The sequence below is a fragment of the Scomber scombrus genome, chromosome 2 (genome assembly GCF_963691925.1).
Source record: "Scomber scombrus chromosome 2, fScoSco1.1, whole genome shotgun sequence".
In the NCBI taxonomy this organism is placed as follows: Eukaryota; Metazoa; Chordata; class Actinopteri; order Scombriformes; family Scombridae; genus Scomber; species Scomber scombrus.
In genome coordinates this window covers 6,292,362-6,308,378 of record NC_084971.1, presented here as the reverse complement: position 1 = coordinate 6,308,378, position 16,017 = coordinate 6,292,362, and the positions used below count along the sequence as shown (strand labels likewise).

At 38.4% G+C, this 16,017-nt stretch overlaps 1 protein-coding gene across 3 annotated transcripts; it reads right to left on the bottom strand.

Annotated features, from left to right (window-relative positions):
- Window positions 1-2,098: 2,098 nt before the first annotated feature.
- Window positions 2,099-15,259, bottom strand: LOC133999050 (high-affinity choline transporter 1-like). Of its 3 annotated transcripts, none has more exons than XM_062438192.1 (9): window positions 15,154-15,259; window positions 12,587-12,794; window positions 11,335-11,448; window positions 10,629-10,784; window positions 10,389-10,537; window positions 9,496-9,639; window positions 6,827-6,980; window positions 4,876-5,093; window positions 2,099-4,695 (listed from the first exon to the last, which is right to left on the bottom strand). In XM_062438192.1, exons 2-9 carry the CDS (start codon window positions 12,768-12,770, stop codon window positions 4,132-4,134), a joined length of 1,683 nt encoding a protein of 560 aa, XP_062294176.1. In that variant the 5' UTR covers window positions 12,771-12,794; window positions 15,154-15,259; the 3' UTR covers window positions 2,099-4,131. The 3 variants fall into 3 exon arrangements, with proteins under 3 accessions (XP_062294176.1, XP_062294160.1, XP_062294168.1); XM_062438176.1 differs by having other exon boundaries at window positions 15,093-15,220; XM_062438184.1 differs by having other exon boundaries at window positions 15,087-15,210.
- Window positions 15,260-16,017: the final 758 nt, after the last annotated feature.

Below are 16,017 nucleotides of genomic sequence, written 5' to 3'. Positions count from 1 at the left end.
GTCTTTCCACAACTGTCAACAAGTAGACCAGTCAGATCTGACTGATATGCAGAGTAGAGGTGAAAGACAAACAGAATGTTGGCAGCAGATGGGAGCAGAAACAGGTCCTGACAAAGAGACAGAGACAGGTTTCAACAGAAAGACATGACAGGCTATTGGACTGGCTCTGACAGATGACGGGAACTTATCACCATTATGCAACACCATCATGGAGACGTCTGATTGGTCACAAATGTATTCTGCAGCATGACAATGAGGCCAAACATACAGCCAGAGTCATAAAGAACTATTGTCATCAACAAGAAGAACAAGGAGTCCTGCTTTAGGTGGTATGGCAGACCTAGGGCAACTTCTCCAAGATGCAGGAGGAACCTGGAACACTTGCCAAGGAAAATCATGGTCACACCAAATTTCATTTAAATGTTTCCATTCACGGAACTTTGTATGAAGTTAATTGATGAATAAAAACTACCAGTTTGTATCAACAGTAGGAGAGTTAATGAACAACAGTTAACAGATGACATAGACATTAATTGCCTTTGCCCAGAGACGGAAACAAAATAAACTGATTTGTTTTTTAGCACTTTAATTGAGTTTTGGCTGCCTCGTGGTATACAGGTTGAGATATCTGGGTATATTTATCATTTATACTAGCATTTCATATCCCATATTGATAACTAATGACCATAACATATGAATATTTCAGTTAGCTGGTCCACCACTTTGGTGCACACTGAAATATCTCAACAACTATGAACTGGATAGCCATGGAATTTGGCTTAGACATTTAGAATCCCCCAGACGAAGAATCCTAATGACTTTGGTGAACCCATAACTTTTTCTCTAGTGCCATCAGCAGTTACTTTGGTTCATGACAAAATAATCACATTGACATCTTCCTCAGCTGTACCAGACACATATGCACATGTCTTAAGTGTCTTGTAGGGTTTAGTAGGTCAGTCTAAATGTGTCCTCTTGTTAGAAGGGCATCCTGTGCCATAACTAATTTAAATATTCTTTTGAATTTTGTAAAGCCTTTATCTTTATTGTTTATATGATCAGGGGAAATGCTCTATAAATATATTAGCCCAGAAATAGCTATGAGGCTATGAGCTAAAAAGCATTTTTTTTTTTAGAAGAAAGAAGAAGCTCATTTTACCTGGATGAATTGCATTTGTGTATGTTTGCCATACAACATCATCGTTTGGGTTTGCACAGGGCTATTGCATGGGACAACATTAGCTCGAACAAGAGACTATGATATTACCCTCCCCATGTCACCAAGAAGCAAGTTAGGCATACTCTATTCTGCTTGTTTCTCAAAAATATTACATAACACATTACATGTTTTAAGTGGCTGTAAATACACCCCAAGTCAAATAAGCTAATCCTCAAACTATTTATGTTTCTGAACCAAGGGCAACAGTCTTGGTTACATGCTTGGTGTTAGAAATTCTTTGACATCACAAAGAAACATGTGTGTGAAGGATTCATGTCTAAATTTATGATGCTGGCCTACAAAGTCTTTCCCTTTTAAAATAGATTGACCCATATCTTGGCGTAGCGACCTTTTTAGGCTCTATTCAACGTCATCCATTTGTGGCAGAAGCATATGGTGACAACCTCCTGCTGACAAAAGGTCAACTTTAGACAGGCCATTAAATAGATGACTATGTCTTTGCAGGTTAGATAAATCTGTCATGATTTGTACTGCAGGTAATAAGAGTCATCATATATATACTTAATTTGCAGACCCTGTCTTTATTCATTTTAAAATGGAGCCACAAGACCAGCTGCTTTTAAAGAGGGAAGATGAACTTCCCTTTAAAGCTTGTGTTACGCTAATGTGAGATCAGTTTTAGCTCAGTGGTATGATGTTATTATTGAAGATGAAAATTATTGTGCAACTCTGAGAAGAAAGATCAACCTCTATCAGTCCGTGTAGCAAAAGGTAAAAGGCAAGCAAGTTATAGCATGTAGTTTATAATTATGGACTACTGTTATTGCTGCATCATAGTCACTATAGAAATCAATATATGTGTTCATGTAGGAGAGAGTACCATGTATTTAAAATATAAGTGACACACACAGGTCAAACCCAGCTTTATGTGTATTTATTACTAAAACTAAAAAAACACAAAAGACAAAAACAAAATCGAACACACCAATACAAAAACTAAACAATTACAATAAAAGCAAGTACAAAACTGGTGAAGGTGTAATTTGGAAGAATTAGACTTATGAATATGAGATGTGGAAATAATTAAATAATGATGAATTTTGACCAAAAGGACCAGATTTAGCCTATTTATTTATTTGGGTCATACAGACATTGTTACATAATGATAAGCAATACAATAGTTGTACTGCATGTGGGCGTCTTGTTAAAAGGAATTTTCAGCACCCCTCCCTGGTTAAGCTCTTAAATCTACAGTAGGTTTAAAACAGCCTCACAAATGTGTACACGTGTATATATATATATGCATTTGATTGTGTGTTTTGTACATGAATGTGTAGACGTTCAAATACACTGTATCAGTACTCGATACCTTTGAGGTATCAACCGAAATAAATCATTACCAAGTAGTATCGAAACGTCTCCCGTGAACCTAAACCTGCAATTGATCCTTTTTGACTATTTATATGGACTTGCTCGCAGCCAATCAACATGAGCGTTCTTTGATTTAATGCGACATGTGATTGGCCCACTGCCACAGCAGCTACAACCTGTCTGTGGTGGTGACGTTGCAGTGAATTTGAGTTACTGTGCTTAGCAGTTCAGCCACCTAAACGTTGTGAAGTATTTTTGAAGTATGTATATTGTAGTATACCAATGTATACTATTCACATTATGGATATCGAATAAAGTACTCCATTGGTATCGTTATCACTTTAAGGGTACTTGGATACCCAGCCCCTAGTGTCTATGAGTGTAATTATGTACAGTATGTAATAATTATTATTAATATATAATAATAATTTATTCAGTGTTCACATTATTAAAGTCATTGGCTCAGACCAGCTGCCTATTAGCAGTACTCCAGGAGTTACATAAATGAACGTTTTACCTGCATACATGAGCAACACCCAACCTCTTGACAGCTTTCAGGCAGATCTTTTATATACAAGTAGAAGATTAAAGGACCCAGTATCGAGCCTTGTGGTACACCCTATTAGCAATTTGGAAAGGGTGATATCACACATTTAATTCTAACATAATACTGTCTACATTTCAAGGATGACCTAAAGCCAGCTAACAGCTTGTAAAGAAAAATTTAATTATTTCAATTTATTTCACAGTATAAAAAGCTTTTTTCTAAAAACAGCATTACTAATTGTCTGGTAGTGACCTGCGGATCACCTGTTCCCTTATGAAAGACAATCCTCACCGACAGACCCGCAAATATATGTGTCAGTCAACCACCTGAACCTGACCTGACCCAAAAACTACCAGCTGTGCACAAAATATGTTATGAATATGATCGCTTAGGTAGACGTACAAGGCAAAACTTCCGATAAATGATTGACACTGTGTCTTATCCGTTCGTCCAGTACAACAGAAACAGCTGAGTAAATGTCAGTAAATGTGTCAGTCAACCACCCGAACATGATCTGACCCACAAACTGCCAGCTGTGCAGAAAATATGTTATGAATATGACCACTTAAATAGACGTAGGTAGACTTAGTAGCACAGAAAACCAGTTGAATAAATGTCAGGAACAAAGTTACTATTGAGTCATAAGCCTATTGTGGCTTTCCTTTATACTGGAATATCACAGTTTGAAGCCATAGACCAAATCAGTCAATATCAGCAAGAGAAACTTCACATAGAGCAGTCATATGCATGTCATATTCTGTGTCTATGTAGTTGTAGTTTGATTAATTGATGGGTTTATTTGGATCTCATTAAGTCCAAAGCAAAGACTCCATTTTAAAATAATTTCAGAAACACTATACAACAGACAGAGGCACACACGTGGTATATATCCATGATATACAGGAAAAAAAACATGTTAAGGAATGTGAAATACCTCATTTGCAACCATTGGAAGTTTTTTTAGGCAGGTTAAAATAAGACAACTATACACAATTGTTAAGATCATAATTGAATGAAGGCTGGCAACACATGGTTACAAAGCATTCTGCAACATTGGCTGTAACGCAACTCCTTGTCTGGTTTCATCACATTCTGTCTTACCTCCAGCTTCCTCTTTGAGGTTCTGTTTGACGGCATCCGCTGGTGACACAGTCACATTACGTTTTACTTTGAAAACATCCCACCTCTCAGGCAACAGGCCATGGTTGAACATGAAAAAAGTCAGAAAGGAAAAAACCAGGATGGTTACCAAAGTGCAGACCATGGAGATTGTCCTGACAGGTGATTTCTGGACATAGATGCCGTCTTCCAATGTGCAACCTGGAAGCTGAAGAATGACGGGAAGACCTACGGCATTTTCTCCCAACAAAATCCTTACAGTCAGCCCTACGATATAACCCACTGTGGCACCGTAGCCATTTGTTACTTTAACGAAGAGCACAGAGACCAAATGGGGGAATATAAGGGTATAGGATACATCTGCTCCAAGAATCCAGAGGACCAGGGTGCTCTTGGTGTAGAATGTTATGGAAGTCCCAGCCAGACCCACAACGACCACTGTGATCCGCATCACCCATTTCATTTCATGGTCTGATGCCTAAGGATATGGAGTCATACAAAAGGAGACACTTTATTATTTATTTATGTACCGATGCTTTTTAAAAAAAAAAGTGATTTGTTTCTTTTAGATTTTTCGTGTGATACCAATTGGAAATTGACCGGGAAGCCACTGAGTTGGTCCCTGAGCCCCCAACCATCCAAATCTTTGAATCCTTACCTTTTTACGCAGGACATTTTTGTAGATGTTTGAAGAGAAAACAGAGGTTGCAGACAACAGGCCAGAGTCCATGGATGACATAACTGCAGCAGCCACAGCTCCGATTCCGATGATTGAAATGTAAGAAGGAGTGAGGTATTGTAAGGTCAGAGGCAGGACCAAACTCTGCTCATCTCGCATATATGGAGCTGGAGAACCGTAGAGTGTCTGGTTCCAGTCTGGACAAAATAAATAACGGGTTAGGAGAATACTGGATCCACACAGCACTTATACAGAAACCTTGGCTCTATTTGGCAGAAGAACAGGGTGAGTGATTGTACTTTATGGTAAATGCTAAATAAATTCTGTAGTCCCAGAATTAGCCCCATTTACGTACCGGTTTGCAGCACTGATCTGATCATCAGTACTGTACTTTTAGCAATTAAGCTAATCTTGGTCATACAAGTATTAGTCATAGCCTTCAATTATCAACAAAAAGCTAATAATGTAGAGACTATCAGGTACTTTCCTTTAATGTATTGGTTAATGTATTTTTCACAGTAAATGGATACCTGCTGAAACTTGGGAGTGAACCAAATTAAAAAACACAACACTCTTGTAGAAAGATCTAACTGCCTTCACATCAGGCTTAGACATTTGATTGATTGTGGAGTTTTTGACCTTTAGCAGAGCTATGGAGCAGTTTTTTATGAGTCGGGCCGCGTTTTACTTGGCTGACACGATACGCGGTCCTGCCAATGGTTTCACACTATTCCAATAATCTACATTTGGCGGATATGTGCCAGGATTCACAGCAATGGGCCACCAAAGGCTCGGAAGAAAGCAAGCTAGTGGACACTGACGTACACAATGCAGGTGACAAACTTTCAGGAAACATTTGCAAATGCTTTATGAGGAAGTGAATGAATTCAGTATACTTGTTAGACCTCAAGGGTAAACATAATGTGTTAACTGAATAACTGTTGTTTTTTTGTATTTTTTGTTAAAATAAATCTTTAATAGTTTTCCAGTAAATAAAGATTTTGAATATTAGAATTAATTTAATAAGAATATTGTGTGCATCTATCTATCTATCTATCTATCTATCTATCTATCTATCTATCTATCTATCTATCTATCTATCTATCTATCTATCTATCTATCTATCTATCTATCTATCTATCTATCTATCTATCTATCTATCTACAACTGAAGACAGCAACAACCTATCTAAAAATGGGCTCCAATCACAGGAGCCCTGGGATTTTGCATTCAGTTCAAATACATAAAGTGACCAATAATCACATTTGACAAAAATGTTTAAAAAAGGAGAACAAGGCCAGGCTAAATGAATTTTGTCCAAATATGAAAATTGTATTAACTTTTAAAGTCAAATACATGGAAAAGCCTCCCTATTAAAATGTAACCAACAATATCTGTGTATCCTTAAAGCATAATCTATAATAGATTATTTATAATATACATGCTATTTAGGAAGTATCAAGTACATAAACAAATATTAGAGTTATCAGCAAGGCTTGTTACTGCTGTGACATGGAACTCTGTTTATCGCAGATGTCAGGAGATAAGCACTGAGTTCTCTATCTGTGTTGTTGTATATCAGAGACATGGAAAGGGCAGAAATGAGTGGTATCTTGTCATATGAGAGTTTGGCACCCACCACTAAGTGACTCGAGTTCAGTTTGCAATAGTACTGCACGTCTGGCGCAACATGAATCTGTGTTTGTATTGCTGCAGGAAGGCCCAAGGGAGAAATGTCTTACCTCCCACACGGCTTAAAATAAACTGCCCTTTGTCACATTAATTCTCGGTAATATACGAAGGGCACACGTGCTGTTTTCTCTGACATATTGCAAAAATGGCTGACAGTTAGGTCAAAGAGCAACAATTGGTCACGTCCATGATGTAAGTGACTTTATTAAAGATCGGTCACCTCCAACTCAATTCCCACCTGTGGAAGCGGCAACAGCTCCAACTAAGACAGGGGGGATTCCCAGTATGGCAATGACAATTGCAGCAGCGTAGCAGGTCATCTGAGCTGTTACCGATGAGGAGGCAGACAGCGTCCTCTGGTGGAAGGACTGAAATGAAACACTACCAAGACCCTGGGGGGGGGGGAAAAAAGGGCAGAGGGGAAGAGGAAGATGCATGTTGATGACGACTAAAAGATGAAGATATACAAATTCTTCTCTGTCACACTGAAGGAAAGTTTAGGTGAATAAGATCAGACAAACTGAAAGGACAAGCCCCCCCTAAAACGTCCCTGATCCATCACAAGGGTGGAACTCTCCAATGCAGCCTACTGCCAGATGAACCATTTGATCAAAACATTTAATTGGTAAAGTTAGCAAAAGTGCAGAAATAGTTGAGCAATTAACCACCAAAAATAAATGACACCGAACAACAAAACTATGTTTAACACAATTTTCAAACAAACAAATTTACATTTATTACATTTAGCTGAAAATCATCAAATATTTTAGCGTCTTAAAAAAACAACTTCTCTAAAACATAATGAATATGCTACTTGATCTTTGTCTACTGACGTTTTGATCTGATGTTCACAGACAGCTGATTTAGGGTCTATTTTAACCGTGTAAGCACAATGGAAAGAGCACAGAGTGAGTTGGGCTCAGGGATTGTGTGGGCGTCTCCGATTGCAATATTTTGGTTCATGTATGTACAGCAGCACAGAGCAAAAGGGCTGAGTGAAGTGGAAAAGAGATCAACAAGTGTGGTGGTTAATAAAGACACTTTCTCTGTGAGCTTTAAAATAGCTGAGCCAATCATAGTGAAGCATGACAACAGCGCCTCAGACAGGCAGACGGAGGGGGTTAGAGTAGGTTGATTTGTACAATTTGTACAGCAGAAATATATCATTTAAAAATGTTGTGTGGCTGTTTATATGATCGCATCAATCTGCCACTTCTCAGACACAATTCTACAATTCTACTCTTATCACTCATTTAGTAATTGCAGTTACACAACAGTGTTTGCACCATAATTGATTTAAACAGTAACATGTGTCACATCACTTTTGCTTTAAAAAAGTTGTAATGGAGGCTATGGTGCACGGGATTAACAAGATGAGTGCACTAAGAAGAGGTGCAGATCTCCACCAGGTGTGTCTGGGGGCAGGTGCATAGAATAGTGTAACCAAGCGTCCTCCTGGGTTCACCTAACTTTATAAACTTAATAAAGTAACAATAAATGGGACTATAAAGTCAAACTTCTCAATTTAAGCGTTGTTTTTTATTTAGCAAAGTCACATACAAAATAAACCCTGCTCTACCTCTCTCTCCCCTAAACAAAAAAAAAAAGAAAAGTAATCTCACTCATTTGTCCCTCAAGGCTCCCCTTACAGTTTAGATAGCAGCGAATCTAACAAAAACAGGTATTTATTTGTCTCGTATTGTGCCTAAAGTTGGTGATATCGTATCTGGAATGGAGTTAATCTGCAGGTGCTTTGGTTCAAAATGAGACCAAACTGTGCAGATGTATCAACATACTTCAGATGCTGCAGCAGAGACATAATGAACTGAAAGAGAAGATTGTCTACATCACTACAGAGCTGTGCATTCATTTATAGATGATTGCAGACTCCTTGATTACAATTCCTCCTCTCATGTATTAATCTGTTACTGAAGTAGACTTTTAGTATTTATTCTGCTCTTGTTAATAAAATTATGAAACTGTCAGCAGATTGACATTGTGCAAGAAAACATGACCTTCTATCTGTTTGAACTTCTTCTCCCAACAGTACTCTGTGTGGAAACCAAAATGGCATTCAAAGTGAGTTTCGAGGTCAGGAAAACATCAAACTGGCATAAGTACTGCTTGCCATGAAAATAGGGCAGTCAGTCTCTTATCTACCAATAGACCAAAACAAGTCACAGGTTCACCAATAGCCAGTTTTTCTCACCAGCCACGGCTACTGAAATCCCCCAACTCCCTAATCAGCCCCCACCATACAGTACAGTATTTTGGCCAGCTAAAGCTGCAAGATTATCGATGTTCGCCAAGGTTTCCATTCTCAGTCCAGTTCTGTCTGCTTACATCTGCCTTCATGACCACCCGGCTGCTTTTGATCTTTGGGTCTGTCTGTTTGGACTTTCTTCATGCTGCCAATTGTGAACTTGCCAATTTAACTAGCAAAGCCTGCTTTGACCAGGACCTGTCCCACTTTCTGCATCTGCCTTTGTTCAGCCATTAGAAGCATTAACTTTAGTGGTTAGACATGAACTCAGTGAGCTGAAACAATTTGAACTGATCAAATTCAAATTAGATATTAGTAGAGTGCTTTACTTTCCATTTTTCAGATCTAACAGCAGATCAGTAACCAGCTTTCTGTTATACCTGTGACATTATTTTGGAACCATAGCTTGCTTATTTTAACCGTGGTAGGGATAAAATATGCTAATTTTCAATTGATTTATTTGTGGAGTCTTTGAAATGTTACTGGACTTCTGGCTGGGGAAATATGGTTTCTTGAAAGCACATGTACCGCAACTGCAGTGATGATCAGTCTGAGCTTATGAATGGAACCAGGAAAAATACAATAAGTCTATATCATTAAAATCTTGTAAGTGAATGAAATTTGTTGATGAATATTAAGCTCACCAGCATCAAGAAGTCATCAATCCACCTCCAGACGTCGTCCCGCTCCAGAGTGCCGACCCAGGGTTCTTGGAATGTATAGTTAAAAGCTGTCTGGGCGATGTTTGTAGAATGGGGGTTGAGCAGAAGGAAGGGGATACACAACCACTGCAAACAGACAATGACATCATCAGACCATCAGTTTGTCACATGGTAAAATATAAACATCACCTTATCTTCAATCCATTGTTTTTACACACCAAACATAAATCTTCTGATTGGCACAGGTCGTGGTTCAAAAGGGGTGAACTTGAAATATTTCAATATCCTGAGAAGTTTTCTGAGGATCACGTTCCCCTGAGGTGAATTGCAGTTTAGCTGCCAAAATGATTAACTCAGTTGTGGTAATTTCTTTGATCGTTTTTTTTATTTTTTTAGCATTTTGCCTTCAACAGTCAACAGTGGAGACAGACTAATATGAGAAGAAATCAAATCCCTCTTCAAAACATGCATCACTGGTTCCCAGTTGGAATCTAACCAGTAACATGATACGTGTGTTAGACCACCAGGTCGCAGGGACTGGTACCAAAGACTGCTGTAATTGTTTTGGTTGTTTGTGTGCTTTCAGTAATGTTACTAATGTATCAAACTCTTAACATCATCAAGTTTATCTTCATGCCATTCAGCAGTTTTAGTATCACCCTATGAAATTTGACCTGCCCTTGACCATTTTTTTCTCTTATGAATTTAAAACTCAACTTCTTGAGAACAACATTCTGTTTCAGGAAATTAAGAAAAATTAAGATATAATGCATGCTGTGTGGTGGAACTCTAAGCTAGATGTCAACATACACATCTGCAGATACTGTATGTCTTTGCAATAAGCACATGTGGCAGTAGTAGATGGTATAGTTTACCAGACTGAAGAACACTAGAGAGAGCTGGATGACGTCAGTGTAGGCCACTGAATAAAGGCCTCCTAACAAAGTGTAGATGATGGCCACGGCTGACGAGATCCATGCGGAGTAGGAGTAAGGCAAGTCCAGTATCACGCTCATCGTCGCTCCTGTTAGACAAAACCGCAGACACATTTAAATGCTTTAACTGAATCCGCTGAAGGAAAATTGTGTCTTTATTTGGTAAGTATACACATTTACCCAAGCCAAGCAGAGTGCAAGACACCCACAGCACATCTGCCAGTAAAGCAGGCAGCACCAGAGCACCACTCAGTACTTTGCCATACTTTATCTGGAATGGGTCCATCATGGTGATGTACCTCTTGTCCCTCATTGGCTTGGCAAAGAAAAGACCACCTAGTGCAAGGGGACGAGAAATGAACAAATACTTCATGGAGGGCTGTGGAAAATGGGATGTTAATGTCCCTGAGTTGAATAAAATAAAGTATATCTATCTATCTATTGTTTTCGATATTATGGGCACAGTGGACTGGAAGTTGCTGATATATCCGGAACACCAAGCTCACCAGAACAAATTCCTCATTGTTTACACTGTTCTACATTTGACTGTAGCGGTTTAGTAAATTTGAATTATCTTAAGAGATAAAATGTGAACCACATTCAGGAAATGAAGCTTACATGAGCCACAGTGAGAGAGAGGGTGCCTATGTCTGTGTGTGAGTGTATGAGAAGAGCTGAAAAACTATGACAAACTGGATTAAACAATTTATTATACGAAAAAGTGGGGAATTCAGAACATTTTGTTGCATAAATATAATGTGGCATAACCTCATAATAATGTAAAAATAAAAACCAGTGTCTGAATTGTGTCTAGTACTGTATAAAAAACATTTGAAATGAATGTATTGACTCGCACTATATGTATTTTGTGTATGACTTGTCTTACCTATTATGAATGACACTGAGTATTGTATGGGCATAAGGGCCCATATTAAACCCATTTTAGGAGAGGACACCGCCTCTGCCACACCCAGGATAAAACCACCACCAACCCATGTAGCTGCAGAAGAATGATACACACACACACACACACACACAGTTATGGTCAGGAGAAAATTTTATATTACTTTAAAGCTAATATTCTTATAGATATTCCAATACTTATTGATCATCAAACTGCATAAAATTTCACGATAAATGGAAGGGCGAAATCTTCATTGGGAGGAGCTATTGTGCATATTTTGTTTGTTTTTCAAATTTCAATCATTTTCCTAATATTCTGTAATAATATAGTAATAATAACTGTTTTGCGGACTGCTTTTATTTTTTTAGATTCCAGTTTAGATTCATGTTTGCAAAAGAGAAGCTGGCAGCGAGTCAAAAAGAGTCACTGCCACCAGCAATGGGAATGGAACAACTGCTGATTTCAACTAGACAGTTTCTGTGATGCTGCAGATGCCCCCCCCCCCCCCCCACACACACACACTACATGATGTTGGTATTGAAGTCAGTCTACCCGCAGCAGTTAAAATTGCGACATGCGCAACAGTACTTTTCCAGACGAGTTGGAATGAAAGCGATGACATAACCAAACTTGGCCTCGAAAACTTGTTATTTTTAAGCTGCCTGGTACTGCTTGTGCAAAACTGGCCCAAGATAACCACACCATAACTGTATGTGCATTCTGTCCATAAAGCAATTGTAGACTGATTTTATGCACACCAACAATGAAAATAACAAAATAACCTATATGCACTGTGCATGGTGCATCTGTGTCCATATGTTTAGTAACATGTAATCCAACTGTTCTGTCCTCTTCATTTAGTCCAAAGGAAATTAACAATATCCACAGGATGTCCATTACTCAATTGCAATTGTCTATAAAGATGCAGCCAGGCTTATCTTTTTAAATGACTGCTTTAGATATAATCTCTAATCTGTTTTGGCATGATGTCATTATTTAGAAAATATTATTACAAAATGTTGCCTTGAGAAAACAGCCTTTTCTCAAGATAATAAGATAATTAACCTTTTGGCACAAGAAAACAACTGTTATCTTGAAATAATGAGATCATTAAATGGATCTTGAGCTAACATGATTAAAAAACAAAATAACTGTAGTGTAATACCAATAGCTGATATAACTACCAACCTGTTTATGGTTAAGATGAACTTCTGGGCCAAACAGTATAACTTACCAGTCATGGTGAAAATCCCAACAGCCAAGGAGATATTTCTGCCTCCGAGGAGCACCACTTCGGTCCTGTTTCCATGGCTCTTCCTCTCAGCCTTTCTGGACCTTTGGGCAGCCCACACTCCTGTTCCCAGAATAAGGATGTAGAACAGCACCACCACAACCACACCAGGGATGTTCAGAACCATGGCGTTTAACTACTATGGAGCACACTGACAAGCAGGTGGACTGAATGAATGACAAATACAGATACTGCAAGAACATAGGTCACAAGAACCCCTTTCAGACCAATGACAAGGTTCGGACCAAGGTTATTTAACCAATGTTTAACCCTTCTTTTTTCATTTCAAACCAAGTCATTGAAGACTAGATAATTAATCACCGATCCCTGAAGTTGATGATGGAAGTGAATACAATTGAAATGAGAAGAATAAGACATTAGAAGTTTTAAGTTGGCTAATAATGGCTAATTTTTTTAGTTTATTTTTAGGTTGGCTAATCATCATAATTTCAAATGTAGTCAATGGTCAATAGTTCACAGATATCAAATTGCATTTTGTTGTCCAGTGGTGTTTATGTGTGTTGCCTCTGATGGCTAACCACACAGCTCATTCACAAGCTACTGTGTTGCGCTGTGATGATACATTTTATTCTGTGTTGTAAGCATGTTTTTTCACTTACGTCTCAAAGGAAGAAGTGGCCACCTCGGTCCTCAGCCAGGTGAAAACTGATAAATAAGATTACGTTACACCGTGGTGCAACGATGGCAGCACAGAAAATGAAAAAAACCCCACTACTGGGTAACACCAACACTCATTATGGTCAAACACAGCTTGCAAAATAACTGAATGCCATCCTTTCTAGTAATAGTACTTGGTGGGGTTATCTCTTGGGACGTTGACCAATGTCTTCACTGGAGTTTGTTGCCAAAAAGTGTCATCCACCTCTTTATTGTCAAAATGCTTCACTGTTTCCCAGAAAGCTTGTCCAATGTGTGTGGTCGGTTCGGTTCTGGAACCACATTCGCTGGTTTGTCGTGGTACCAATGGGGACAACAGTCTTGCTCTAAGCACAGCTTGAATTTTGTTCACCTCCATCAGCAACTTCATTAGACTACTCTGTGGTGACTATGTGAGGACAACAAATCCAATTACAGACAAAATCTGAAGAAGGTCAAAACGATCAATGATTGTTTTTGCTCTTGTCCTCGTTTGTTGTGCTGTTGTCCTCCCAGCCCATTTATATCCTGTTGGTTCATTGTTATGCATCTCTCCTGGGTCTTATCTGAATTGTCATGACCTGGGATTAACCAGAGTAATGATTTGGTTTGAATTGACTAAAGAAAGTCAAACATTTGTCAAATAGCCCCAGTCCGGCCCTGGTCATTGGTCTGAAAGAGGTAATGGTAATCAACCTGGATACCAAGATGTAAGCACTCCTGAATTTACCTGAGGTGCCAATATTACTGGTGTATTCTTAAACTAGAATTTCACCTACCAAGCTTGTCAAGAAATAGGCCAAGTTCCCCTTGTCCAAAACCAAGATTTGATCTGTCTTGGCTTCACATTTATGTTTCTGCTTCACACTTTTATTCCAGACCCTGTTAAACACTCCTGATTTTGCTGGCCTACTAAATCTATATATTCAATTGTCATAGAGATAACAGCTTGAAACCATTTGTATTACTGAGGTTTAATGTTAATGGGTCAAAGACAAAAGGTAAATTACACAATATGTTGACATAGAGCCTAAATGGAGTGGAAATGCTGTATCCAACTCCCAACACCACAACATTAAATCATCAACACATAAAAGATAGTTGCACATCTTTGGTGGTTGGGTTTGTATTTAGTACTAAATAGACCAAACAATATATCTATGAAAAGAGAAAATAATTAGCAGATTAGTAAAGATAAAACACCACCACTACTTACCTAAAGTACCACTAAAGCACAAACTAGACCCGACAACACTGACATTCATCAACAAGTCAGTCAGCTTCTGACCCAGGGTTAAGGGGAAGTTATAAGGGAAGGCTGCTTCTCCGTTTCTTCATCACTTACAATTGAGAAAGAGTGTCAGTGATGCAAAAAGTCTTAATGATGATTAAACTCACTTTCAGATTTGTGAACCCTATATTCTCATGAAAACAGAAAAAAGGGGTCATGCCAATGCTTTTTGACCACTATGTCAATTTTGTGAATGAAAAAAATCTGGTCTAATGTGATCTTGGAAGGAAAAAAAACACGTCAGTAAAATCACCCTTTTTCTGTTTAATAAGCAAAATACATGCTTCACAAATCTGAAAGTGAATTTAAACAGGGTTAAGTCTTTTTTGCAGCGATATCTGACACTTTTTCGTAATTGCAAATGGTGAAAAAACAGCCGCTAATGATCACTTTCTGTCTCCCTTAACTTTCCCCTTAACCACTTATCGCCAGCTGACTTGAGCGTCGTAACATCGAGCACCTCTCACTTAATACAGTCACACTTTAATCACTTACACTCACATTAGTCCAACATCTGCAGTCCCACCACCGCTGCTGCTGTTCTGGTAGTTTTAACACTTACTGTGAAGCTGTTGATACTGGACATACTGCACTGTGACACCTCCACTACGACACACACATGATAAGCCAGTAGTCCGGGTTATAGTGTATGATTCAATCAAACTGCCGTTAAAATGTCCACACTATTTCCCCACCTGCGCGTGCGCGGCTGTCCACACGCGCCCTGTGTTAGTATAGAGGGTCATGTTAGTGCAAAGACTGACATCATTTTATGACATTTAAATGATCGACTGTTTGATGGAGAAATCCCATTACAACTGTGGTGTTAAAATAATGACATATGTATGTTTATTTATGAGAGTGTAAGCAGCAGCAGTAGATTATTCTATAGCCCTAATTAAGGGCAACTTAATTAACCTTCATTAAATCACTGCATGACTGAGCTGGGACATTTAGCTTCTGCTGGTCTTCAGTGGTAAACTTATCCTCCACCAGAGGGTCTGAAGTTAATGACTCTTGGGGAAAAAGGAACTTAACTGTCTCTAAAACACATAAATATGTCATCATTGGTGGCTACTTTGTGGTGAATTTGCCTTGTGTACCTTTTGGTCCCCAGTGTGTCCTGTGAGAGGATATAGGTGCTGTAAACACATCTAAAAACACACCTTGAACACATATGCACATTAATGTTGTATTGTTGTTGTGGTATTCACACACTCTTGCATGGTTTCTTTATTTTACACATTTGGAGATTACTCTTTAAAGGTCCTTGAGCAAGGATGTGATCAATATTTCTATATATATATTTCAATATATTTTATTTTTGCTACTTTAATTTTGCTGGGACATTAACTCTTCCCATCCCAGTATTATAGCATAAAAATGACATGAGGTACGTTTTATAAACACATATGTATATAAAATA